Source organism: Papio anubis, chromosome 1 (assembly GCF_008728515.1).
Source record: "Papio anubis isolate 15944 chromosome 1, Panubis1.0, whole genome shotgun sequence".
In the NCBI taxonomy this organism is placed as follows: Eukaryota; Metazoa; Chordata; class Mammalia; order Primates; family Cercopithecidae; genus Papio; species Papio anubis.
The window spans coordinates 193,005,896-193,033,010 of NC_044976.1; the positions used below are offsets into that span (position 1 = coordinate 193,005,896).

Consider the following 27,115-nt stretch of genomic DNA (forward strand, 5'->3'; position numbering starts at 1 on the left):
TCTTAAATGTTGCCTGTTCTCACTTGTGGCGTGATTTGGAAGTAAGACTAACTAGTAAAAGAGAAATAGTAGCCAGGCATTGCAAACATGCAGAGGGTTTCAGAGAAATATATTAGCTGTCTTAAGTTGCAGAACAAAAAATAAAAGGGTTCCAAGTTATATTGGACTTTGTTATTACATCAACATGAAAACAATTCTCTTTTCCTAACAGAGCTGGAACTAATTGATTTCTGCATAACCATAATTTAGTAATATTTCCTAATTAAGGCAAATCAACTCAATTGCAATATCACATTAACTTGCCTAATCTCTTTCCTATTAATTACTCCCCTAAGAAATATCTTTTTTTTCTTTTTCTCCTGAAGAGCACATCTGGTGTTAAACCATCTGGGAGTTGTAGTGGTTCCTCCCTAATACAAATGGCAGGTCGTTTGAAACCAAGGGTGGTTACTTAAGTTTGGCCATAACTGGGTTTGTCAAGAAGTGACTGAGTGTATAAGCCTCTTTCCTCCCTAAACACTAATAAAATCTTTGCAGGCTGGCAGAGGCTGACTTCAGGGGAAGTTATATTAAAAAGACAAACAAAAGACAACAACAAAAATCACCGTGTGGTATGATGTGAAGAATACAAGATTTGCAGTCAGTAGATTTGTTAGTTTCCTGATCTGTTACATCCTGACTGTTCAACTTCAGGTAATTTTTTAAAAAGTTGTTTCTGCAACATAAGAGTAAAAGTACCCGGGAGGCGGAGCTTGCAGTGAGGAGATCACGCCACTGCACTCCAGCCTGGGAGACACAGCGAGACTCCGTCTCAAAAAAAAAAAAAAAAAAAAAGAGTAAAAGTAACAGTAATGATATTACTTGCATATTATTTGCCTTAGCTTGCGTACACCTGTGAAGTGCCTGTATAAACCATTAATTGCTGTACAAATATCAGTCATTATAATGGTTAAAAGTATTCAAACATGCAGCTCTGTTTTCTGAGTGGGGAACTCAATTATTGGAGATGTGGAAAAGATACACCATTACTAAACCCCTGACACACAGTTCTAGAAATATCCAGTGATTTTAGCTCTTTGTTATGCTAAAAATAGAAGAGTAATCCTGGGGTCACCTCAGGTGACAGTAGGTAAAGAATGAGGGACCAGGATGTGAACTTCATCCTGGAATCCTCAATCAGCAATCTTGCAAAGATTGTATTAGTCTGTGTATTCCAACATGTATGAGCCTGGTTTGTGCTGCACTGGGGATGGAGACAGGAGATATGGATTGTAACATCCAGGAACAGCCACGTTAGAGTGAATCGCAGTGTATAAGGGGGGTTGTAGGCCTGTAAGTAAGCCGAAGGGGGAATATTTTGATTAAAGACACATCTTATCCAAGAGAACACCTACTACGTATCTTCTGTATTCTAGGTGCTGCTCTAGATAACAGAGGTAAAAGACAACATTTCTCCCCTTAGGAAGCAGCTCGTGTATTTGGGAAAGGAGACATTTATGTATAAAAAGACATGGGGCCGGGTGCAGTGGCTGTAATTACGCCTGTAATCTCAGGACTTTGGGAGGCCGAGGTGAGCAAATCACCTGAGGTCAGGAATTTGAGACCAGCCTGGGCAACATGGTGAAACTCTATCTCTACTAAAAATACAAAAAAAAATTAATAATAATTAGCTAGGCATGGTGGCCCCCACCTGTAATCCCAGCTAATCTGGAGGCTGAGGCAAGAGAATCTCTTGAACCCAGGAGGCAGAGGTTGCAGTGAGACAAGATTGTGCCAATGCACTCCAGCCTGGGCGACAAAATAAGACTCCGTCTCAAAAAAAGAAAATACATAAATAAATAAAAAATAAAATAAAAAGACATGGACACAATCTGCTTATGTGAGCTCCATGAGGGCAAAGACTTTGTCTACTTCCCTCACCGTGTCTGCCACTCAGAAGGTGCTTCAGAAATGTCAGGCGTGTGAACAAGGAATGAGCAAGGCAAATGCTTCAGGAGTTCAAAGAAAGGAACATTGCCTAGTGGTCAGGAAAGGAAGGAAATGGACAGTGCTTGTGTTAGGACCTCAAAGATGAAGTTGGATTCAAATAGCAGAGGTGGAAAAAACTATTCCAGTTGCTGAAGCATCATGTGCAGAGGCCAAGAACTAGGACTGCCCAAGAGAATGAGAAGAGGGACGATAACAGTGGTCAGCCATAGACAGTCATAGACACTGTTACAGACACACACTCATTCAGTCTTCACATGTCACAGCTCCGTGAGCTGTGTGTTATTATTACCCATTCGACAGATGAGGAAGCCGAGGCTGAGAGAGCTAAATAGCCCTGTTTCCCCAGTATTACATTGCAATTAAATGAATAAGAAAAATAATAAAAATGTCACAGGTATTTGCAACCACATAAAATATTCCTATGTATTTCCTTCCTTCCTTCCTTCCTTCCTCCCTCCCTTCATCCCTCCCTCCCTTCCTTCCTTCTTTCCTTTCTTCCTTTTTTCCTTCCTTCGGAGACAGGGTCTTACTCTGTCATCTAGGCTGTAGTGCAGTGGTGCGATCACAGCTCACTGCAGCCTTGACCTCTCAGGCTCAAGCTATCTTCCCACCTCCCAGATATCTGGGACAACAGACATACACCACCATACCTGGCTAATTTTTTCATTTTTTGTAGAGACAAGGTCTCCCTATGTGGCCCAGGCTTCTCTTGAACCCCTGGATTCAAGTGATCTTTTCACCTGGGCCTCCCAAAGTACTGGGATTACAGGCATAAGCAGCCCCACCCAGCCTTTTAATGTATTTTCTTTAAATCAAATTAAACCCAAACTCAAATCCCAGACAAATAGAATATGGACACCTCACCCGATCCCTGTCCACCCCTGCCCTTAGGATAATGCAAAGGTTCTAGGGATGAATCTAGATTTTGAGGGAGAAAAATGCTCGAGGAGGCCTTTCTGCTCTTGGCCTACATGTTCACCTCTGAGATGCCCACAACCCCTACCTACGAGGCCCCACGGCCTGTGCCCAGCCTCCTGGGAGTGTCCATTCCTCATCTGAGGTCCTGCCTTCTCTCCAGGATTTAGGAGACACGGGAGGAAAGTCTCTGCCAGCCGTGGTTTCCCCTTTTCATTGTGAAGAACTCAGTGTCTCTGATTTTGCCTGTGTCCCACCTCGCCTCTCCTCACCCTCTCCCACCAAACAATACAAATCTCCCTCAAAACTTAGGAGTACAAAACCTTACTTGCCTTTGGATAAAAGGCGAGAAAATACTGAGAGCACAATACAGATGGCTTTTTTTTTTTCTTTTGGATAATTCCACAGCAGTAAAAATATATATAATATACAAATTAACACCACAGTAAATTAATCTACCACAAATAGTTAACCTTTCTTAGGAGCCTGCTGCATGGCAGGGGCTGTAGCAAGCCCTTCACCTATGAGGTAGGTATGATTACCATCCCTATTTTAGAGTCGGAGCAACCAGAGCTTAGAGGGGTCAAATATCTTACTTAATATTACAAGTAATAGAATCAAAACTCAAGCTCAAGAGCATCTGGCTGGAACGTCTGAGTTCTTTTCACTACACCATATAAGGGAAGCAATGCTTCCCCACTAGAGTCCAGAGCAGCAGTTTCTTTTTTCCTTTCTCTTCAGACAAAAATCAAAAGCAAAACACTCTACATAATTACAGATTCCGTATTAAGTAACACATCTAAAAAGAAATTTACTCTTAGTATCATAAAAAATGAAATCAATTTTTACTTGTCTTTGTCATCTTCTAGAACTTTCCATCTGCATACTTAATTTTTACATATTTACCACAATATAATAGGTAGAATTTATAGTCCATATTTAAAATAGCTATATTACACTATGTCACAGTCTCATTATTTTAATACATTCTATATATTGTATATATTGTATGTAAATATATCATATTTATATATTTTTATTTCATACACACATCATTATGTTTCCATAGTCTTGGTACTCTTTTCCTTACAACATCCTTGCCCTCTCTCTGTGCCCACCCCTCCCCATAAACAGAAACAATTAGAGTCTAGTGTGTATTTTCCCATGCATTTCTCCATAGTCATACACCCATACAATAGCACAAGTATTGAGGAATTGACCATTATTTGTTTCCTATATTTCTTACAATACATAGTTTGATACACTTATATGCTCTTACAAAAGACATGTCTCAAGTTATTGCTGTACTTTCTTAACGATATACATTGCAAAATTCCTTCCAGGTCAATTGACATCACTTCAACTCTTTCTTGTTTAATAATACAATCTACTGTGTGGTTATTCTACAGTTTATTCAATCTTTCCTCTATGGATGGACATTTACGGTTCACTGCAGCCTCGACCTCCCAGACTTAAACCATTCTCCCACCTCAGCCTCCCAAACAGGCATGCACCACCACACCTGGCTAATTTTTGTATTTTTGATAGAAATAACGTTTCACTATGTTGCCCAGGCTGGTCTCCAACACCTGAGCTCAAGTGACCCACCTGCCTTGGCCTCCCAAAGTGCTGGGATTACAGGTGTGAGCCACCGTGCCAGGCCTCATATGTTTTTCTGTACTGGTGCTTTTCTTTCTTTCTTTTTCTTTTTTTTTTTTTTTTTTGAGACAGAGTCTCCCTCTGTCGCCCAGGCTGGAGTGCAGTGGCTTGATTTCGGCTCACTGCAAGCTCCGCCTTCTGGGTTCTCACCATTCTCCTGCCTCAGCCTCCCGAGTAGCTAGGATTACGGGTGCCCGCCACCACGCCCAGCTAATTTTTTTGTATTTTTAGTAGAGACGGGGTTTCACTGTGTTAGCCAAGGATGGTATCCATCTGCTGACCTCGTGATCGGCCCTCCTCGGCCTCCCAAAGTGCTGGGATTACAGGCGTGAGCCACCACGCCTGGCCCTGGTGCTTTTATTTCTATGAGATAGAGTCCCAGGAGTAGAATTTCTGGGTCGAAGGGTATATATTTGTTGTAATTTAATAGATACTGCCAATTGTCATGTTCATGCAAACACATACTCTTATTAACGGTGTAGGAGAGTGCAGGGTCCTAGTTCCAAATGCTAATCTGAAGACAACTCACCTCCGGAAACATCCATCTAGAGGTGTTGAAAGGGAACCAGGAATATGGATAGTTTCAAAGCTCGACATGTAGTTGTTTTGTTTGGTATGGTTTTTTTTGAGATGGAGTCTCGCTCTGTTGCCCAGGCTAACGTGCAGTGGTGTGATCTCTGCTCACTGCAACCTCTAGCCTCCCAGGTTCAAGCAATTCTCTTGCCTCAGCCTTCTGAGTAGCTGGGATTACAGGCTCCCACCACCACACCTGGCTAATTTTTGTATCTTTAGTAGAGACGGGTTTTCACCATGTTGGCCAGGTTGGTCTCGAACTCCTGACCTCAAGTGATCCACCCGCCTTGGCCTTGCAAAGTGCTGGGATTACAGGTGTGAGCCACTGCGGCCGGTCTCCACATGTTTTTTTTGTTTTTTTGTTTTTTTGTTTTTGAGTCTCTGTAGTTGCCCAGACTGGCGTGCAATGGTGGGATCTTGGCTTACTGCAACCTCTGCCTCCCGGATTCAAGTGATTCTCCTGCTTCAGCCTCCCGAGTAACTGGGACTACAGGCACGCGCCACCATGCCCGGCTAATTTTTTATTTTTAGTAGAGCCGGAGTTTCGCCATATTGGTCAGGCTGGTCTTCAACTCCTGACCTCAGGTGATCCGCCCGCCTCAGCCTTCCAAAGTGCTGGGATTACGGGTGAGAGCCACCGCACCCGGCCTCTACATGTAGTTCTAATAGGTAATAGGGTTTGGGAGTCACAGGTTCACTTCACTGTAGGGTTTATCAAGAGGGAGGAATAAGGGGCAGGGATCGGGAGAGCTGTTTGATGTGGATTCCCTTTTCCAAAGAGCCTTAAATTTAAACTTTTTACCTTATCTCCAAATAACGTTATCAGCAACAGAGATACCCAGACAGGACTGAGGAAAGAAAATATTACTCATTCAACCTCAAATGTACACCTCATTACCCATCCACCCCACTGATAATACTTAATTTTTTGTCGTTAGCACAATTACATGGAAAAACATTACCATCTGTGATGGGACATTTTAAGTTCTATTAAAACTATACCTTATGTGTGACATACGGCCACCATTCAAACGGAAATTGGAGCAATTTTTTCAGTAATCCTGTATTTTTTTTTTTTGTAAAAATACTATTGTTTATATCAAAATACTTCAATGATTCTAATTTTCCTGGGTAAAGAAACAAATTACTGCATGGTATGGGAGATTATTAAAAGTATTTATTTGCCAAAAGTAAAGTAAATTTATTTGCTAGAAGTAAATATTGAATGTTTTAGAAGCCCGTATTGTCATTTCTCCTTTTTTTCTTTTCTCCCACTCTCCTCCCACTTTCCCAACCGTTCCCCCCAACTCCCCACTCCCCGCCCTCCCCTGCCCCTCCCTGCCCTCCCCTGCCCTCCTGCCCTCCCGCCCCTCCCTGCCCCTCCTCCCTGCCCTCCCCACCCTCCCCACCCTCCCCACCCTCCCACCCCTTCCCACCGGTCTAGGAGGCTCTCAGAGCAGGTGGAGCCCCTTCGCTCTCTGAGAGGCTCTTCTTGTTCACCAACCAGCAGCCAGGCCCACCCAGTCTAGTGGTGGAGCTGCTGCAGTTCCACTATTGGCCACTAGGGGCCCTCTGCCTCCCTGGCCTAAGGGGAGAGGAAAAGAGTGTCTTTTTACTTTTCTAACACTCCTAGTAGAAATGAGTCTCATGGGTAGTTCCAAAAGAAAATTCTCAAATAAACCAGGGGAAAATAAAGCGAACCAAAGAAAAGAAGCTCCAAATAACAAACATAGTTTTCGACCTTAAGGTGACTAAAATCTACTCCTGGTTGTCTTGACTGACACAGCTAACTGGGCACAGCCTTCGTTGCTCTCTTTCCTCATCAGAGGAAGCACAAAGCACAGATAAAATTAAATTGACCGTGATACGAGGGTTAGAAGGAGCCTCACTGCCTCTCAAAACGTTGTTGTTTAGCAGCATCACCTGTCTTGACATGACCTTGGGGTCATTCTCCCAGCCCCTGCCCCTCCACCCTGGGGAGCTTTTCCTCTGCAACCATCGTGATCTCTGACTCTATCCACTGGTCCAAAGGCAAGATCTCCCAGGCTTCCTGTACCAGCCTGGGGGTTTCTTTAGCCCTCTTAGAGGCTCTGTGACCGTCCACACGGGAAGTTTGGTCTCTTCAGCCCCTTCCCTTGGAGTATCTGACTCTTAATCCTCATCTCACTGTGGGGTCACGACCATCAACAAGCCTGGGCAGAGTCACGATCAAAATCCAGGTCTCTGGACTCAACCCATGGACTGATGTTTACACCACAATCTCTGCCTCAAATGCATGAGGTGACTAAAAAAAAAAAAACAAAACGCAATGGCAGTAAGAATAGAAAGGTATGAATTTAATACACTAACAATAATAAAGGATCTTGAGTTCTAAAACTGAACAAATTAAGTGTGTAGAAAAATAAATACACGTATGCCTTCTCAGGTGGTTCAGTTTTTACAGAAAAAAAAAAAAAAAAGATTTTCCCCAGTTTGCAGTGTACTCGTTTTAAAAAACTCTGTTTTTCATAACAGTGTACTTTCCAGGTACGCTGGGCTTAGATTCCATTGCTGGCCAACGTCAATGGCTAAAAGACAACACAAAATTAGCACAGTAGCAAACTGACAATTAATAATGGAGAGAAAGCCTGCTCAGGGTGAAATCATAAGGTGGGTGGGAAAGTGATGGTAACATTTCTCACTCTGTCTCCTATTCCACTGGGTCATTCTCTTAGCTGGTGGTCAACCAAGTCAGGAATTATTGCTTGGAGTTTAACATAGATATTTTTTGACTTTCTTTTCTGCTGAACATTCATCCACCATTGCAAGATTTATTCAAGAATACTTCCTAGATGGTGTTGAGTACTTCCTATTACATTCCATTCCTGTGTGATACTAAGATTGATTGGTTCCCCATCAACTATTCACTTAATGGTTTTAGTATACATTGATCACTGTTGCCTGCAATAGTTATTTCATTAAGGGTTGCAAAATAGTGATTTTAAAATTCTATTCTTTGTGCATTTATTTGTAGAGTAGTCTTTGGTCACACCAAGTGCAATTCCTATTGGAAAAGTGGAATAAATGTTTGATTCCTTCCTTTTATTTACTAATTTTTCAGAGGAATGAATTGATTGCCTAGTAATCACCGATGGTGACCAATTTTTTAAACTATAAACTCAAAGATTTTTCCATGTGGGTATTATCTTAGTCAGTTTTCTGTTACAACTTAATACCTGAGCCTGGGTAACTTACAAAGACAATGAATTGATTTCTTACAGTTATGGAGGCTGGGAAGTCCAAGGCCAAGAGGCTGCATCTTGGTGAGGGCATTCTTGCTGGCAGGGGCTCTCTGCAGAGTCCTGAGGTGGCACAGGGCATCACATCATGAGGAGGGTGCATGAGAGAGAGCCAATCCAGACCCAGATTCTAAAACAGACCCACTTTTGTTATAACTAACTCACTCCCATGATAACCTATTAATCTATTAATCCATTAAATCCATGAATGAGTTAATCCATTCATGTGGGCAGAGTCCTTATGGCACAATCACCCCTTAAAGGCCTCACCTCTTAATACTGTTACATTAGGGATTAAGTTTCAACATCAGTTTTGGAGGATTCAAACATTGAAGCTTTAGCAGGTATGTTCCAATCCATTGCAATTCTTTTTTTAGAGATGAGGTCTCACTATAATGCCCAGGCTGCTCTCGAACTCCTGACCTCAATCCTTCTACTTCAGCCTTCCAAAGTACTGGGATTATAGGCATGAACCACTGTGCCTGGCTTATTATTCTTTTTTATGTTCAAATTGTCCCTTCAGATCAGCTCTTGTATCTTTTCAAAATGACCCCATTGCTCTTTGAAACCTCTTTTCTGGTACACAAAGATGTTCTAAATTCATTTTATATGCTTAAAAAAAAAAAAAAAAAGTCTATAAAGTCCAGACCTGGAATAAGCCATTTCTGCAAGGAGCCTTAGTTCCTCTTAATGAGAAGTGGTATTTTGAGACTACATCTGGTTGCTAGCAGCGTTCATTGCTACAGGAGTGCTCACTCGTTCTGTATTCTCATTACTTCTTGCCCTTTGAGTGGTTAGGGTTGGCAAATGCAAATTATTCTTTGCAGGTAGGTTTTTACTTACCTATTCACTTTTATATTTGATCACTTTTTTCCTTGCTAAAAATCACAGGTCCCACAACATAAAGGTAATTACTTATTTGCTTTTTTCTATATGTCTTTTTCTTTTTTTTTCTTTTTGAGACAGAGTCTCGCTCTGTCACCCAGGCTGGAATGCAATGGTGCGATCTCGGCTCACTGCAAGCTCTGCCCCCCAGGTTCACGCCATTCTCCTGCCTCAGCCTCCTGAGTAGCTGGGACTACAGGCACCTGCCACCATGCTCAGCTAATTTTTTTTGTATTTTTAGTAGAGATGGGGTTTCACCGTGTTAGTCAGGATGGTCTTGATCTCCTGACCTCGTGGTCCACCCACCTCGGCCTCTCAAAGTGCTGGGATTACAGGTGTGAGCCACCGCGCCTGGCCTTTTTCTATATATCTTTAATTGTTTCAGACAACAATACCAAAGTACCACTGACATAATAGAACTGGGTGAGATTGAGATTTTTTTTTTTTTTTTTTTTGAGATTCTTTTTGTCCTAGGAACATATCCCACTAGGAAAGTGCCATCAAAATATTATATTCTAAACTGATTTTATTTTATTCTTTATTTTTTGAGCCAGAGACTCACTCTGTTGCCCAGGCTGGAGTGCAGTGGCACGAATCTCAGTTCACTGCAACCTCCGCCTCCTGGGTTCAAGCAATTCTCCTACTTCAGCCTCCCAAGTAACCGGGACTACAGGTGTGTGCCACCATGCCCAGCTAATTTTTGTATTTTTTTTTTTTTAGTAGAGATGGGGTTTCGCCATATTGGCCAGGCTGATCTTGAACTCCTGACCTCAGGTGATCTGCCCGCCTCGGCCTCCCAAAGTGCTGGGATTACAGGCATGAACCACCGCACCTGGCCCAAAAATTTATTTTTTTAAAACTTCTTTAAAAATGATTTGTCTTTTTCTTTAGAGACAAGGTCTTGCTATCTTGGCTAAGCTGGTCTTGAACTCCTGGGCTCAAATGATCCTCCCACCTCAGCCTCCCAAAGTGCTGGGATTATAAGCATGACCCATTGTACCTGGCCTTGAAATTCTTTATATTGTTGTGGCAGAATTGGAAGATAGCTTGACAAAGATGTCGTTTCCTAATCCCCAGGACCTTTGAATATAATGAGATATCACTCCTAGGATTATGTTATTTGACACAGTTGACCTTACGACAGGGATATTATCCAGGTAGACCTGACCTATCACATGAATCCTTAAAAGCAAAGAGCTCTCTCTGGCTGAAAGGGGAATTAAGGGGAAGCCAGAGAGATCAGGGTATAAGAAGGATTTGACATGCTTTTGCTGACTTTGAAGATAAGGGGGCCACATGAGGAAGAATTGCAGGCAGCCTCTGGGAGCAGAGTGTGGCCCCACTGCCAGCGAGCAAAGAAATGGGAGTTTCCATCCCACAGTGGCAAGGAACTAAATTCTGCTGGCAGCCTGAACAAGCTTGGAAGTAGAGTCACCTCAAGAGCCTCCATGTAAGAGCTCAGATTAGCCAACACCTTCATTTTGGCATTCACATGAGCAGAAAACCCAACTGAACCTGCCTGGACTTCTCTCTAAAGTGTGAGATTAAAAAAAAGTGAGTGTTTCGCCAGGTGTATTGGCTCACACCTGTAATCCCAGCGACTCGAGAAGCTAAGGCAAGAGGATTGCTTGAGGCCAGGAGTTCAAGACCAGCCCAAACAACATAACAGAGTGTTTTAAGCTGCCAAATGTGTGGTAATCATTTTGCAGTGATAGAAAACTAATAAAAGTTCTTATGCCACCAACTTGATATTCATCCTAGTTTTTCTTCCATTTTTGGAGGTTTTTCTTTTTTAACTTTTCACAAATTTGTAAAATACATACTTAGTTTCAAAGTCATACAGCAAGGAGCCTTCCTAGAGACCTTGCTTTCTTTTTTATTCCTTCTGTTTGTTCCTTTCCCTTATTGGAAACCTTCTTTTTATTGTTTTTGTTTTGTTTTGTTTTTCCACTTTTAAGTGTAAGCAAATACCTATATATTTATTTTCTTTCCTTTTCTCACATAAAAGATAACATAGGCCAGGCATGGTGGCTCACACCTGTAATCCCAGCACGTTGGTAGGCTGAGGAGGGTAGGTCATTTGAAGTCAGGAGTTCAAGACCAGCCTGGCCAACATGGTGAAAACCTGTCTCTACTAAAAATACAAAAATTAGCCAGGTGGTAGTGGGGTGTGCCTGTAATCCCAGTGACTCAGGTGACTGAGGCAGGGGAATCGCTTGAGCCTGGGAGATGGAGGTTGCAGTGAGCTGAGATTGCGCCACCGTACTCCAGTATGGGTGACAAAGTGAGACAATGTCTCAAAAAAAAAAAAAAGATAACGTATAACAAATATTCCTTCACCTTGCTTTTTTTCACTTAACATCTTTGACGCCACTACATGTTAGTGTATAGAGATTTTTTTCATTCATTTGTAGCACTGAATCCTAACTTATACCTCTAATCCCCTATTGACAGACATTTGGGCATTTTAAATCTTCTGTAATTACAAATTTATCCCAAATATATAATGTTGCCTTTTATTAGCAACAGAAGATAAATGTGTACTTGAGGATTTTTTTTAATAGATCAAAAGATAAATGTACTTGAGGATACTTTCTTTCCCTGACACAAAATATATGGAATTTTTTCCAACACCAATCAATTCTCTGACACCAACTGGGTATCCAACAATTCAATTCAATTCCGACACTAACTCCCCGAGATAGTGCAGACTCCACAGATTAGGGACTCAGTCCCACACACTATCCCCACTTCAGGCACCACATGAATGTCCAGGGCCTCCAGTACTTCTGATCGACTTGGCTTCAGATCAGGAGTTCCCATGGCCAATAATTTCCTATCACAGCTCACAGAGCTCAGCAAAGCACTTTACTTACTTTGATTACTGGTTTATTACAAAGGATACAATTCAAGGGAAGCCAAATGGAAGAGATATGTAGGACAAGGCAGTGGTGCGAACTCAGCTCACTGCAACCTCCACCTCCCCGGTTCAAGTGATTCTCGTGCCTCAGCCTCCCATGTAGCTGGGACTACAAATGTGTGCCACCACGCTCGGCTAATTTTTGTATTTTTAGTGGGACAGGGTTTCGCCATGTTGGCCAGGTTGGTCTCGAACTCCTGGCCTCAAGTGATCCACCTGCCTCAGCCTCCCAAAGTGCTGGGATTACAGGAGTGAACCACTGCACCCAGCCCAATAATGCTCATTTCAATATATCAGCCCTAGTGGATGACATCATGAAGTGGTCAGACACTTGAAATTATAGACAGGATCACTGCAAATGTGACATAGATATATAAATGTAGATCAAGTCACCTAACTTGTACTAGTAAATCTGATACCATGAGTGGCATTGTTAATAGTGAGGTGATTTCCAAAATACTGAACAACTCTTGGTAAGGTTTGAGTAAATCAAAGTGCAATCTTCCCTCAATTTACATAGTACTTACATTCCTAGACAAATTGCTGTACAACAAAACCACACACACACACACACACACAAAAAAAAAAACCTTCCATGCGTATATGTAAAACAGTTTGTTTCAGACTTAGAAAAGTACAGACAGTTTTTATTGTCACGTGTGAGAGGAACTGTTCTTTTTGTGTAGGACTATTTCATGTACTGCAAGATGTCTGATATCCTGGGCCCCACCCAATAAATGCCTGGGGTGTCCTCTAATCATTGTGACAAACCCAAAATACCTTCCAAAATGTCATATTAAGAACCACTGAGTTAGATGCTTTCTGTTCCAACTCACAGAGAAATAAACCCATACTGATTTAATAAAAAAATATATATAGATAGATTGGCGCTTGTTTCTGATCAGTCCAGTGGCGCACCAGTTTCAGGGAAGTCTTCATCTGAGGTCAAATGGTTTTACCATTCTATCAGTGGAGGTGTACTGTAAACAAATAAATAGAAAAATTGATACATATTTTATAAATTTGGACACACTGTATGTAGAAAAAGAAGACAGCTATGAGAGAGAGAGCAGAGATCAGAGAATTTCTTTTAGATTGGTCAGGGGCTGAGTGCAGTGGCTCACATCTATAATCCCAGCACTTTGGGAGGCCAAGGTGAAAGGATAGCTTGAGCCTAGGAGTTAAAGACAAGCCTGGGCAACATAGCAAGATCCCATCTCTAATCAAAAAAAGGAGAGATTGGTCAGGGAAGACTTCTCTGAGGAGGTGACATTTAAGCTGAGATGTGAAGGGCAGGAAGGGCTTGGCCTGTAAAGAGTGGGGGAAATAACATTCCATTTGGAACAAATAGCATACTTCACAATTTTGCTTTCACCAGTTTTATGTGGACTGCTAGACTGAAATGATATTTTACATAAAACATGTTTCATATATAAATTATTCAACACACATGTGAGGTTCAGTTGGACAAGGCCTCTCATTTTAGTTTATAAGTCTTTGTGGATGTCTCTAAAACAGAATGGTTTATTAAACTAATTTGGGAAAGGAGAATTAGTGTGTATCTTTCTCTTTTTCTAAAAAAAAAAATACATTCTTGCACAAAAGCAGTCACGTTTTTCACAATTATCACCTATACAATGATATACAGTGAAATAATTACTTTAATAACAATTTGTTTGTTTTCTCTGCATCTGACTGAATTCACTCATAGCTCAATATTAGCTCCAGAAGGGAAAAAAAAATCTTAAGACAGCAATTGAAAATGCATTTGTTGGCAGCAATTTCTATCCCTGAATGCACAGTAAGTTCTGAGCTTATGAGCTCAGAAAAAAGAAAAATCTTTGTGATAAATAATGTATTTGATAATGAGCAGCAGGAGAAAAAAAATGTCTTCTGTTGAAGAGTTCAAAATGAAATAGAGTAAGTATGGGAAAAGGTTGTTCAGTATGAAGGACATCTTTTGCATCATGAATGGGTATGGAGCCAAAACAGCCGTAACTGTTTATTTTTTACTCTCATTCTTGCCATGCCAGTCCGTGGCATATATTTTCAGACCTTTCGTGAATACCAATTTTCAAAAGGGTTTAAGTTCTCCGAATTTATGACACTGGTGATTTAGTTACATGACCTCATTTGACCTTTTCAACTCTACAGATAGGAAGGTATGAGTATCCCCATTTTGTGTATGAATAAGCTGAGACTCAGGAAGGTTAACTCACTCCCTCAGGCTCATAGAGCTTAGCCGACAGCTGAGCCAGTGTAAATTAAATAAATAACAGGGAGTTCAAAATAAGTGTCTAAAATACTCTTAAGAACAGAAAGCTTTAAGCTCCTTCAAGGGTCTGGCTTGCCGGGTGACCTAGACTCTAAGTGGAGTGTCAGTTTCCAGTTTTTGACCAAATAAAGCATTTATCCCATAGGAATATTAAGGCATCCATTTACTTTTTTCTCCCCATTATCCCATTTGTCCCCAGAGCAATGTGGGTGTTTGGTAGGTGCCAGACAGTAAATTACTGTTCTAAATGGTGCCTCAGTGGCCCAATAATATTAATAATAAGGAAGCATCTCCCACAGTGTCAATCCGTAGACAAGGGAATAATTAATGTATTTATCAAAGCAGATGGATTTCAGAGGAATGTGAATCCTGCTGTAAGCACAGCACCAGGGTTTTTTTGTCTTTTTTTTTTTCTTTTGCTGAAGTTTAGTGAACTGGGCTTTATAACTTCTTACCTGATTATTTTGTTGCCCTGTTTGTCCTTCCTTCTTTCCTTTTTTAGCACTTCTACTCTGTGCTTCAACTTTTCATCCCCTTATTAAGACTGCTGCATAGAAAACGTAGGAGGCTGGAGACAGGCAGGGAAAGTGGGGAGTGAGGAAGGCAAAACAAACATTCTGAGAAGGAACTGTTCCGTCCCCCGAGCTGACAGCGCCCGCTCTTTGTTTTGTGATGACTGCTCCCTGGCCTTTTGGCTCCGAGGGAGCGCAGGGCAGCAGTGTGAAGACCTGTTTACGTCCACTCCCCACTCCCCGGGGCGGATTCACTGTGGTATTCACAGAGCCCGGGACAGAGCCTGGCAGGACGCAGATGGATGCTCGTGCCCGTCGGCTGGATGAATGAAAGGTGAGCAGCAAAGGCGATACCAGGATCTTCCACGGCGGGACTGGAGGAGGAGAATGGGACTGTGCGGAGCCTGCGGGAAGAATCTGAAAGTGTCTGTGTGATGCAGAGAGACATGGAAAAGGGGACGTCCCAGCGGCTGGAACTGGGACGCAGGAACGGGAACAGGGAAGGCCTAAGTTAGAGACCACAAAGGTTTTCAGGAGAAAAGTGCAGCGAGCCGAGAGGGTAAGGGCGAGACAAAGAGCAGCAGCCGAGGCTGTTCGTGGGAAGAAATGGGAAAGAAGCAGCCGGGAGGGCGGGCGAGCTGACGGACGCGAAGGAAGGGGCGCGGGTGGGGAGGGGCGCCGGGAGCCGCGCGGGGCGGGGCGGTGCGGGGCGCGGGGAGGCGGCTTGGGGCTTTGGGGGCCGGAGGGGCCCGGCCGGGCATGGGGAAGGCGGGGCGCGGGCGCCGCAAAGTTACTTGGCCTGCGTTCGCCCGGGTCCGCGTGCTGGTGGCTGGCCCGCGGGAGGAGCGAAGCGGGGCTCGGCGGGCTGAAACCCGAAACCTCCAGTCCCGGAGCGCGGCGGGGAGGAAGGAAGCGGCGGCGGCGGTGGCCGAGGCGGGGAGGCGGCTGGGCCGGGGCCTGAGCTGCCGCGGCAGCGGCTCCTCGGTGAGCACTCGGCGTGGGACGCGGTCGCGGGCCCGGGCCCGGGCGGAGAGGGAGGTCGGGATGGAGCCGGGCTAAACTCATTGTGCGGGGTTGAGGGCTCAGGTTGCGGGCCGGGAAGGGTCCCCGCCCCCACGGCGCTCCCCTTCTCTTCGCGCCCCTCTCAGAGGTTGGGGCTGTCCTCTGGCCGCACTGCGCCTTGCTTTGGAGAGCTGGAGCTCTTTGTGGGAAGATGTTGGGGGCGCGCCCCTCCCCTGCGGCCTGGGGCTTCTGAGAGGCCCACCCCATTCTACTGGGTGCAGCCCGCCCCTGTTTCTCCGGCGCCGCCCGAGGCCCCCTACCCAGTCCGCTGGATGGGAGGGCGTAGGTGAGTGCCCGGGACTCGGCCGATGCGGGCCGCGCCCCCTGGGGCCAAGAGACTTCACGACCCGCTCAGGGCAGAGGGTGTGGGGCGAGGCGGTCACGCCCCTCGGCTGGAATCCGTGAGGACCAGGTGAGCAACCTTCTCCCAGCAGGGACTCAGGGCGCTGTCTCCCCGAGCCTGGGCGGACGGCGGATGGCGCGCCCAGAAGTGGCCCGGCGCTGCGGGGTGGGCGGCTCTGCCTCTCAGATCTGCGGGAGGGAGATTCGGCTGGTTCTTGGAAAGGGGTGGACTTGACCAGCCCTCGGCGCCTTCTGGGCCAAGCTTAACCCCCGTGCAACCTTTGGACAAAGGCATGTGGGATGAGAACGTCTGTGGGATAAGTGGGGTGTCTCCTGTGCTTCCCGGAGGTCTGCTTACCAGTAACCACACAGCTGCGCATTGGCATCGCTTTATATCACATCTTGGAGGCTATTTTTGCTCGTTATTGTACCTTTCATCCCTTTTGCAAAGTGCTTTCAAGAGCAGGTCATTTGATCCTCCTCCCTGTGAAGCCGTGAGGAGGTGTGTGGTTTTGGAGGGAAAGAACCTCAGTTCCTTGATTGTCCAGTGGAGACACTGATCACCTCAGGTGAGCCTGTCTCAGCGTGCTAGGGGCTGGGGGAGGATGGCCATCGTTGTGGCTCCTCCGTGGAGCCAGGCGTGGATTCAGCCCGGCCTCTTCTCCCCTAGTGACCTGGACCTCCAGATGAGTTCTGGAGAGCTACTGCTTCGGGGGAATAGGCGGTTTTCCCTTGTAATCTATTTTACTGCAGCTACTGGGAGCAAGTGAAGAGAGGCATTTTTCAGGCCCTCAGGGCAGAAGGAGGAGGTGGGAGGGACCTCAGGTCACAGAGAAAGAGGCTCTTCAACTGTAACTGGAATCCATGGCACCCATTTCTGTTACTTCTTCCAGAGCACCTCTCCCGGTCCTCCTCCACACCTGTCTTATTTTATACTTGGGTGCTTACAAGCACTTTCATATACACTTCTTCCTTCACACAACAGCCTTGTGAAGCTCTGCTAGCCCATTTGATAGGTGAGGAAACTGAGGCTCAGGAGAGATGAAGCATTCTTGCCCAGCTAAGTAAGCAGCCCAGATTGAACTCAGATCTTTTGCCTTGGTAATGCTTTTCACGTGGTTTCCTGATGGCACACAGGTGGGTCCTTTAACTCAGGGCTTCTCCCTGCCCTGTAGCTCCACCACCATAACATCAAGAATAGAGATCCCTCATTAAGAGGCCAGCTTGACATTTTGGAAGTAAATCCAAGGCCACAACGATATCCAAACCGTTCTCTTTGTGTTGCAGCCTGGTGCACTGGGAGTCCTCTGAGAGGTGAAGGAGCACTGTGTGGTCAGAGGGCTGTGAGCTCTCTGTTTGGGTTCCGAGAAAGACAGAATGGGCTGAACTGGAGCTGACCTAAATGTCAGCAAGAGGAGGTACAGTTCTGTGGTGTAAACTCCACTGCCAGTCGGGACCAGTCAGGAAGCCTGAGTGCAGGAGGCTGGTGGACAGGAGGGCTGAGTGGGAGCTGTGTGCTGCTAAGCCTGTCTCCAGTAAGGGGGCAGCTGCAGGTGCGGTAGGGCTCCATCACATGGTTGCCTGATCTTAGTTTTGGGGGAAGCTGTAAATTTTTACGGAAAAAAAGCTTCATATGTTTTTAAAGATAGCAACTGATTCAAAACATTTTTTTAAATGTGCATGCAGTTTAACCAAATTATGTGTGCAGGCTGCTTGTGACCTGCAGACTGCCCTTTTGCGTCTTCTGTGTGAGACCTTTGGAAGCTCTGACTGTCATTCTGAGATGCAGTAAAGCATGACAGCAGGGGAGAAATGGTGTCTTCTTGCTGTTTTTGCATAAGAACAAAAAACATCAACAGAACTAGAGATAGCTATCAATGCTACCTGGAGTTTGGAGGAGGGATTGACTTTATGACTCCATACTTCATTCATTCACCCAGTACTCATCTATGATTCTGTTTCTACACCAAGAGAAAAGGCTTACAACTAGTTTTAATCTATTTCCTTGCACATTTTATGTGCTCAGCAGGGGAGAGGACGGCATTCATGGCAAATATGTGTAGGGAGTGCTGGAGCATGAAAGAATTTGCAGTTGGCCAGGGGTAAAACATGAGGAGGTATATTTCAATTTTATTTTGGTTTGTGTTTGTTTTATACTCAAGCAATGGGTGAGAGAACACTGTGTTAAGAGCACGATCTGAAGTCAGCCTACCTCTCAGCCCTGCCCCTTATAAACTTGTGACCTTAGGTAAATAATGTAAAGCATTCATGGAATATAGTAATTTTTCAAAACTAAGAGCTGTAAAATATTTTTAAAACATAGTCACATATAGGAAAATAAATTAAATTCCCTTCCACCTCTTCTCTATTCCTTCTCCCCACCTTTGAGATAATCACTGTAAATGTCTATCTTTTTAGGTCTTTTTCAATGTGCTTAATACGCTCACCAAGCCTGGAAACATAGGCGAATATATAGTTTATTGATATTATATAAAACATGATAAAATAGTATTGTCTACATTTCTGACTTTAGGACCAACCTGAATATATTGAATATACTTGAAAAAATACATAAATGAAGCTGGGCATGGTGGTGCACACCTGTAGTCCCAGTTACTTGGTAGACTGAGGTGGGAGGATTGCTTGAGCCTGAGAGTTCAAGTCCAGCATGGACAACATAGTAAGACTCTGTCTGTTAACAAAAGAAAAACATAAATGGGGTTATATAATAATGCTCTGTGGTTTATTTTTTTGATTTAACAGTGTGACTTAGAAGTCATTCAGTAACAATAACAGATACATTGTACTTCACTCTTTTTAATAATAACATAGTATTTCATAGTGTCGGTTTCCTATAAATTATTTAAACATTCCCCTATTGATGGACTCCTAGATTGGCTTCCAACTTAATCTAGATTTTCTGTGTATCTTTATCTGTGTACATGTACAATATTTCTGGGTAAAAATTGTTCCTGGATGTGAGATTTGTGGATCAAAGGAAATGTACATTTTAAGTGGTTATTTACGCAGAGTTCTCTTTGTTTCTTTAGGTCTGGAAGATTGTGTAGAAAAAGGGACTGAATTATTCACTGTATTTATTTAAGGTTATTTGTTTGAGAGTAAGTAGTGAATTGGAAAGGTATAGCATTCAAAAGTTATAAAAGGCAACATCTCCCTCCCACTCCTCTTTCCTAGCCCTCTTTTTCCTTTTTTGGATATAACTAATTTTACCAGTTTTTGTGCATTCTTTCAGAAATAGTCCATGCACCTGCAAGCAAATAAAATGTACCTTCTCGGCTGGGCGCAGTGGCTCATGCCTATATGTAATCCCAGCATTTTGGGAGGCTGAGGCAGCAGATCATCTGAGGTCAGGAATTCGAGACCAGCCTGACCAATAAGGAGAATGACTTGAACCTGGGAGGTGGTGGTTGCAGTGAGCCGAGACCGTGCCATTGCACTCCATCCTGGGCAACAAGAGCAAAGCTCCGTCTTAAAAAACAAACAAACAACCACAACACAAACAAACTAAAAAATGTACCTTCTGTTTTCTCTCTTTCAGAAATAAATATGATAGCATATTATATGCCCTGTTCTACATAGGGCATTAGAAAAGTTTAACCTAGATCTTGGAGACCATTTTATATCAGTTATGTGCATTTTATTTTTATTACAGGTGTGTGCCACCACGCCTGGCTAATTTTTGTATTTTTAGTAGAGCAGGAGTTTCACCATATTGGCAAGGCTGGTCTCAAACTCCTGACCTCAGGGGATTTGCCCCCCTCGGCCTCCCAAAATGCTGGGATTACAGGCTTGAGCTATCGCGCCCGGCCAGTTATGTGCATTTTAAATGCTGATGTATTCTTCCAAGTTTACCCTAAATTGATTGCTTACACTTCCTCTAATTCCTCCATCAAATTCTTTGCCAATTTTTTTAACTGAGCTGTTTGTAATTTCATCAACTTGTGAGGCTCTTTCTAAATTCTGGACTTTAATCCTTTTCTTGTTAATAAATCAAATATCTTTATGTCTTCTTCCCCAACTTTGCTTATTGTACCTTTGATTGTCCAGAAGTATTTAATTTTTATGAAGTTAAATCTCTATCATTTTTCTTTGTTTTCATGTTTTCTGTCTTGCTTAGGAAGTCCCCTCCTATTTCAAGAGTACATTTTCCTAAATTTTCTCTTTTCTCTCCATTCTTTCTTTGCTTTTCTCCATTTAAAAATATTTTAAATTTTGGCTTTTCCTTTATGTATTTTTCCTCCTTGTCACTTTAGCCAATCTATATTTTCTTTGACTTTTATAGTAACTTTTATTTTTTCTTTTTCTAACCAAGTCTTAAGGATGAGCTCTTCTCCAGGTGGGTGAGGAGGGAGAGATGGCATTCTGGGCGGTGACAACAGTGTACAGAGCCACAGAGTTGAGAACAACAGTGAGTGTTTGGAGAACTGTGAGAATTCAGGATGGTCGAGGTAGAGGGTATCTGCAAATGAATAAATTCTGCAGGTGGCAGGGAATAGCATGAAATGGTCTGGCTGTGTAGGGGCCAATCAGGCTGGCAATAATTGGGAGGAGAGATTGGTGTGGGGCAGGTGAGATCGAAGATATGAAGAAGAGAGAAACGCCTGTTAATAGTCCAGGGAAAAGATGGTGAGGCTCTGAGCTGGGGTAATGGCAGTGAGGATGAAGTTTTGACTTAGAACTAGTGATGCACTGGAAGTCTGTGATAGGAAATGGAACCAATTGCTTACGTTATCTCATTCAATCCTAGAGAGTCAGTATGGAAATCCACGGCTCAGACATGTTCATTAATACACCCCTGGTGACACAGTCAGAAAGTGTCAGTCAGGGCCTAAGCCCCATCAGGATTCCCTTAAGGAGTGGCCTAGGATGTCCTAGGCTTCTCTCCTGAGAGATTGGGTGGGTGGTGATGTTTTATCTAGGGTAGAGAAAAACATGAGGAATAGCATAGTGGGATGGTAGCAGCAGAGATGTGAATTCCATTTTGTGCATGTTATATCTGAGGTGCCTGAGTGTGACATATGGGAGACAACATCTACAAGGTGGGTGGATGTGAATCTGGAGCACCAAAGAGTTTCTAGGCTATACATGGAGATTTTGGAGTCATCAGTGTTTAAGTGGGCATAGAGAGGGAGCATATAGTGAGAAGAGGTATCAGACAGGATTCTTTCTTTTGCAAGTGGTAGAATATCCAGTTCAAATCCACTTAAGCAAAAAGGAAAGCTATTGGCTCATGTCATTAAAATGCTCGAGTGTATTTGGCTTCTGGTGTGGGTTCAGGGTTCAAGTGATTTTTAAGAGGACCCATTTTCTCCCTGGTTTTTGACCTTTATGCTAAGATTCTGTGTGGTGATCCCCAGCAGCTCTGGCAAGGGGGAAAGCTGCAGGTTCAAATCCAATGTGACAGGGATGCCATCCTCCCAGCTGTTTCAGCAACACTGTCATTACGTAAGAGGAAGTTGGAAGATGCTGACTGGCAAGGCATAGGTCATGTGTCCGCATCCATGACGCCACATGGATGCGGTGTGTGAAAAGGGTGGGTCTCCAGAGGAGCAACTGCTGGACAAGGGTAAGAGATATTGAGGAGGCTGACAGTTAATTTCCTCTGTAGATGAGAAAGGAATAGTGCCCCAGAGGGCATCTTGGAAAACTGCAGCACTTACGGCGTAGGATGATTAGCAGTAAGCAAGACTGGTAGGGAACCAAAGGATGGAGAAACAGGAGAGAGGAGCTCAGGGGAGACAAGGGAAGAGGGAGTCTCAAAAAAATGAAAGGAGTCAGAAGTGTCAGATGCTGCCGAGAGCTCAATAAGGGCCCATTGGGTTTGGCTGGGATGTTATGGTGACCTTGCCCAAAGCAAAGAGTCATTTATTTTGACCTTAGCTAGGACTACCCTCTAGAGGACTCCTGTGCTTACCTGTCTCTGCATTGCCCACCTCAGCCCTGGGTTGGCCAGGTCAGGGCAGAGGGTGTAGTGATGGCAGTCAGGAAATTTGTGCTTTGTCAGTAGTTAGATCTATGACTGTGGGTAACTCATTTCAGCCCTTTGGGCTTTCATTTTGTCATCTGTAAAATGATAGACTAGAATGAGTTACTTCGAAGACCTCTTTTAGCTCCAAAATGTTGGCATCTTTAAGGAGATTAGTGAATCTAAACATTTCTTAATACCTCTGTTACCATGACCCTGGTCCAAGCCTTTGTCTCCACTTGGGCCACAGCGGTGGCCTCCTAACTGGGGTCCCTGCCTCCACGCTTGCCCCCTGCAGTCCACCCTTCACCCAGCAGCAGGCACAGTGACCTCTTGAAAACGTCAGTCAGTCATGTCTCTCCAGTGGCTTCCTCTCACACGTAGAATCCAATCCATACTCTTTCTCCACGCCTGCAGTGCTCTTTGTAATCTGGCTCCCGACTGTCTCCAAAGTCTGCTGTTCTCTTCCTCACTCCTCTCCAGCTTTCTTGCTAATCCTTAAACACACCGAGCTCATTCCAGCCTTAGGGCCTTTGCAAGGGCTCTCCCCTGTCCTGCCCGAGATTCCCTCGCATCATTTTCTGGTCTCTGCTCAAATGTCGTGTCCTCGGAGAGCCTTCCCTGATGACCCACCCCCAACCCAGACACCCATTCCCTCTCCACTTACCCTGTTTGATCTTTCTTTACTGCACTTACTACCCAGAATTGTTTCCTATTTTTTAAGTTTATTTGTTTACTGTCCGTGTCCCCACCTCCAAAATGTAAGCTTCTGGATGGGAGAGATTTGAGCATGTCTTGTTCAGGGCTATGCCCCAGCTGTAGAGTCGAGCTGGGCACAGAGCAGTAAACGTATTTTGTGTAGCTCAGTGAGGAATGGGAAAACAAGAATATAGGAGTGTCCAGAAACCAGTGGCAGTGTGGCTATCATGGTGAGGGAGGGAGGGGACAGCCCTGTGCCTGAGGCATCTGTCTCACATATGGCCATCAGAAAAAAATGTACTCCTTTTAACTGTTTAAAAATAATATTCTCAGTTTTAGCAATATGGGCTTGGTTTGCCTGGCTCGATGAGGATAATAAATAAAAAATAATTAAGGATAAAAACCAATTCACATAGTCATTATTGTTTATCTTGTGATAGAAGTAATCATCTCAGTCTTGTTCTCAGCACAGCTTCCATCTCTTATCTTCTCAGAGCATGTGTATGTTTTTGTTTATGGAAGGGCCTGTTTTATTTTTCTTGATCTGTTTATTAAGTACATACAGTAAAAAACAGAATGAGAAGAATGAACCCAAATTGTTCACTTAGAGCAGGTTTTCTCAACCTCCGCACTATTGACATTTTTGACCAGATAATTCTTTTGTTGTTGGGAGCTATCTTGTATATTGTAAAATGTTCCGCAACATCCCTAGCCTTAGATGCCAATAGTATCCCCCAGGTGTGACAGCCAAAAATGTCTCCAGGCATATCCAGATGTGTGGGATCTGGAGAAGGGGGATTGAAAACTAGTGATGTAGGATAGTGGGGTAGGGAGTGGGTTTGATTGTTATCTAGTGTCTTCTGCTTGGACATTTTCAGACCCTCCCCAGCTAACCTCATTCTTTTCACTTATGTCATTTCAGCTCTTCTGCTTAAAAAGAAAATATATGCAATTTCAGGGAAGGGGTTTTGAGCCAAAGGAAGCATGGAATATCAGCCCCACAGTTACAGGTGGAGGTAAATTAAAATTTCATCTTTCTCGGTCAGCTGCTTACCTGGGTGCCCACAACCCTCAGCCTGAGCATCTGTGTGGTAGCTGAAGCAGCCCAGTTCTGGGAGGGGGCATCTTCCTATAGTGGGGCTTCAAATCTTGAGGCCCTGAACCCCTTACGGAGTCAAAGACACTTCCATTTTGCATTCCCTTGCAATGCATCTTTTCTGTCTTCCATTTCATCTCTTCCTTATCAACAAGTAGTTGATATGTTCTGGCTGTGTTCCCAGCCAAATCTCATCTTGAATTGTAACTCCCACAATTCCCATGTGTCATAGGAGGAACCCAGTGGGAGGTGATTGAATTATGGGAGCGGGTGGGTCTTTCTTGTGCTGTTCTCATAGTGCATGACTCTCATGAGATCTGATGGTTTCAAAAATGGGAATTTTTGCCTGCTGCCATCCATGTAAGATGTGACTTGCTCCTCCTTGCCTCCCACCCATGTGGAACTGTAAGTCCTTTTTCTTAAACCGTAAAACCTTTTTCTTCCCAGTCTTGGGTATATTTTTATCAGCACTGTAAAAATGGACTAATAGAGTAGTTGAATGAAATCTCTTTGGCTTTAACTACAATTTAAAAAATTTTTTTTTTATTTTTATTTTTTTGTGAGATAGAGTCTCACTGTGTCACCCAGTCTGGAGTGCAGTGGCGCCATCTTGGCTCACTGCAACCCCTGCCTCTCGGGTTCAAGTATTCTCCTGCCTTAGCCTCCTGAGTTGCTGGGATTACAGGCGCCTGCCACCATGCCCAGCTAATTTTTGTATTTTTAATAGGGACGGGGTTTCACCATGTTGGTCAGGCTGGTCTCAATCTCCTGACCTTAGGTAATCCACCCGCCTCAGCCTCCCAAAGTGCTGGGATTATAGGCGTAAGCCACTGCACCCGGCCAGCTTTAATTAAAATTTGAAAGGGAAAAAAAGAATTGAGTTTTCTTTTCATGTCTTAAGTAATTTTCGTAAACATTCCTTGAGTTTATCTTCTGACAACTTTCTGCTTGCTACTTTTACCCTCATTACCTCATAGATTCCTCTTGGCAGTCGTATAAAGTAGGGTATATCTACTCTGTTTTTTGTCTTAGGAGAAATTGAGTCTCAGAGAGGTTAAGGGACACACACACAGTCACAGGAAATTCAGACCTGGGTTTGGTGAAGATTCCAAAGCCCATGTTCTTTCTATTCGATATCAGGTTTAAGTGGATATTAGTGTAGGGGGAATATAAAATATTTGTTTTCTCCACATGCAGAGTGCTGTTGGGAATTCAAAGGGGAAACTGAGGAAGCATTCATAAGCTTTCTGGAAGGGAAAACATCCTCACCTAAAATAAAATCTTGTATTATGACTGGGTGTGGTGACTCATGCCTGTAATCCCAACAATTTGAGCGGCCACTGTGGGCAGATTGCTTGAGCCCAGGAGTTTGAGACCAGCCTGGGTAATATAGCAAAACCCCCTCTTTACAAAAACAGTACAAAAATTAGCTAGGTGTGGTGGCACACACCTGTAGTTTCAGCTACTTGGGAGGCTGAGGTGGGAAGGTCACCTGAGTCCAGGAGTTTGAGGCTACAGTGAGCTATGATCACTCCACTGCACTCCAGGCTGTGTGATAGAGTGAGACCCTGTCTCAAAAAAACAAAACAAAACAATACTTATGTTATGAGAAGACATGAATGTCTGAAAGGATAACTGAAATATAAAAAGCAAACTGTAGACCAGAAGAGATGGTAAGGGTCATTGTAGAGGTAGCATTTCCTGGAAAGGCAAAGGCCTCTTCAGAGTTCTTAAGGTGGACTAGAGATAGATGGTGTTCAAATAAGTGGCAACAAGGAGGTGAGTGGCCGGGGTAGGGAATGGCTTATGGTGGTGACCTCGAGCTCTCTCAGGCTGCGTGCATCCTCTCCTGCCCTTTAGTGTCACTTCAACTGGAGAAAATGCTCAGTTACAGAAAGCTGCTGTGAGTGAGTGACAACATAAACAAGGAATTTGAATTATATTGACCGCAATAGCATCTATAGACATTTTCAGAATAATAGTTTACATATGTGTGCAACCTCATTTATTTGGTCTTCAGACAGCTAGGGGTATATTTGGTTGGGAGACCCTTCACAGTAGCTGCCACCCACGATTTGGGAATGCCTAACTTAGAGGATGTGTCATAGTAGAGTTTATAGGGGAAATAAAAATAGGGCTGGACGCGGTGGCTCACGCCTGTAATCCCAGCACTTTGGGAGGCCGAGGTGGGCAGATCACAAGGTCAGGAGCTTGAGACCAGCCTGGCTAACACGGTGAAACCCCCATCTCTACTAAAAACACAAAAATTAGCTGGGCCTGGTGGTGGGCGCCTGTAGTCCCAGCTACTCGGGAGGCTGAGGCAGGAGAATCGTTTGAACCCAGGAGGCGGAGATTGCAGTGAGCTGAGATTGCGCCATTGCACTCCAGCCTGGACGACAGGGTTTGACTGTCTCAAAAAAAAAAAAAAGGGAAAAAAAGGGAGAAGCAAGATAAGATAATCAAGAAATTGTACATGTTATGCAGGCCTATGCAAATATCTTCTGCACTGACACCTATGGTCTTCAAAAAAATTCTTATTTTCTGGAGTTGGCCTTTTGAAAGATTCTAATGAAAGTCTTTCAGTATAAAACGTATTTGTCTGCACTTACATATTGGCCTTTCTGATGGTATAAAATCCAACAGGACTCAAGAGTCTTGTTTAAATTTTTGTTTAAATTCAGCAGTTTCCCTCCTATAACTTAAAACATATTAAGTCCTACTCTGGGCCCTAGACTATTTCAAGGGTCCCTGTTTCCTGGAACAAATGAGCCCTCCCCAAAGGCACAGGAGGAAATGACTTGTGTCTGACAGAGTCTGTACTCAGAGAACTTTGCACTGAAGCCCTCCCTCAGGATAATATTAGCATTTACTTTACGCAGACCTTTAATACGCTTGACAAGGGAAACTGCAGATAAGTATACCTT

At 43.8% G+C, this 27,115-nt stretch overlaps 1 protein-coding gene and 1 long non-coding RNA gene across 3 annotated transcripts in view; one reads left to right on the forward strand and one right to left on the reverse strand.

Moving 5' to 3' along the window:
• Positions 1 to 7,453: 7,453 nt before the first annotated feature.
• LOC110741908 lies at positions 7,454 to 15,005 on the reverse strand. Its single transcript, XR_002518922.2, has 2 exons — positions 14,950 to 15,005; positions 7,454 to 8,477 (listed from the first exon to the last, which is right to left on the reverse strand). It is a non-coding gene; the product is annotated as an uncharacterized LOC110741908 (long non-coding RNA).
• The window catches only part of GPR161 (G protein-coupled receptor 161), a 57,587-nt gene continuing 44,927 nt past the window's right edge, over positions 14,456 to 27,115 (forward strand). The window contains exon 1 of one of the 2 annotated variants that reach the window (XM_017952190.3): positions 14,456 to 15,340. In XM_017952190.3, coding sequence (XP_017807679.2) covers positions 15,334 to 15,340 — 7 coding nt within the window. In that variant the 5' untranslated portion in view covers positions 14,456 to 15,333. Of the gene's footprint in view, positions 15,341 to 15,817; positions 15,991 to 27,115 lie in introns of those variants that run through there. The other variant, XM_021930844.2, reaches the window with a different exon arrangement.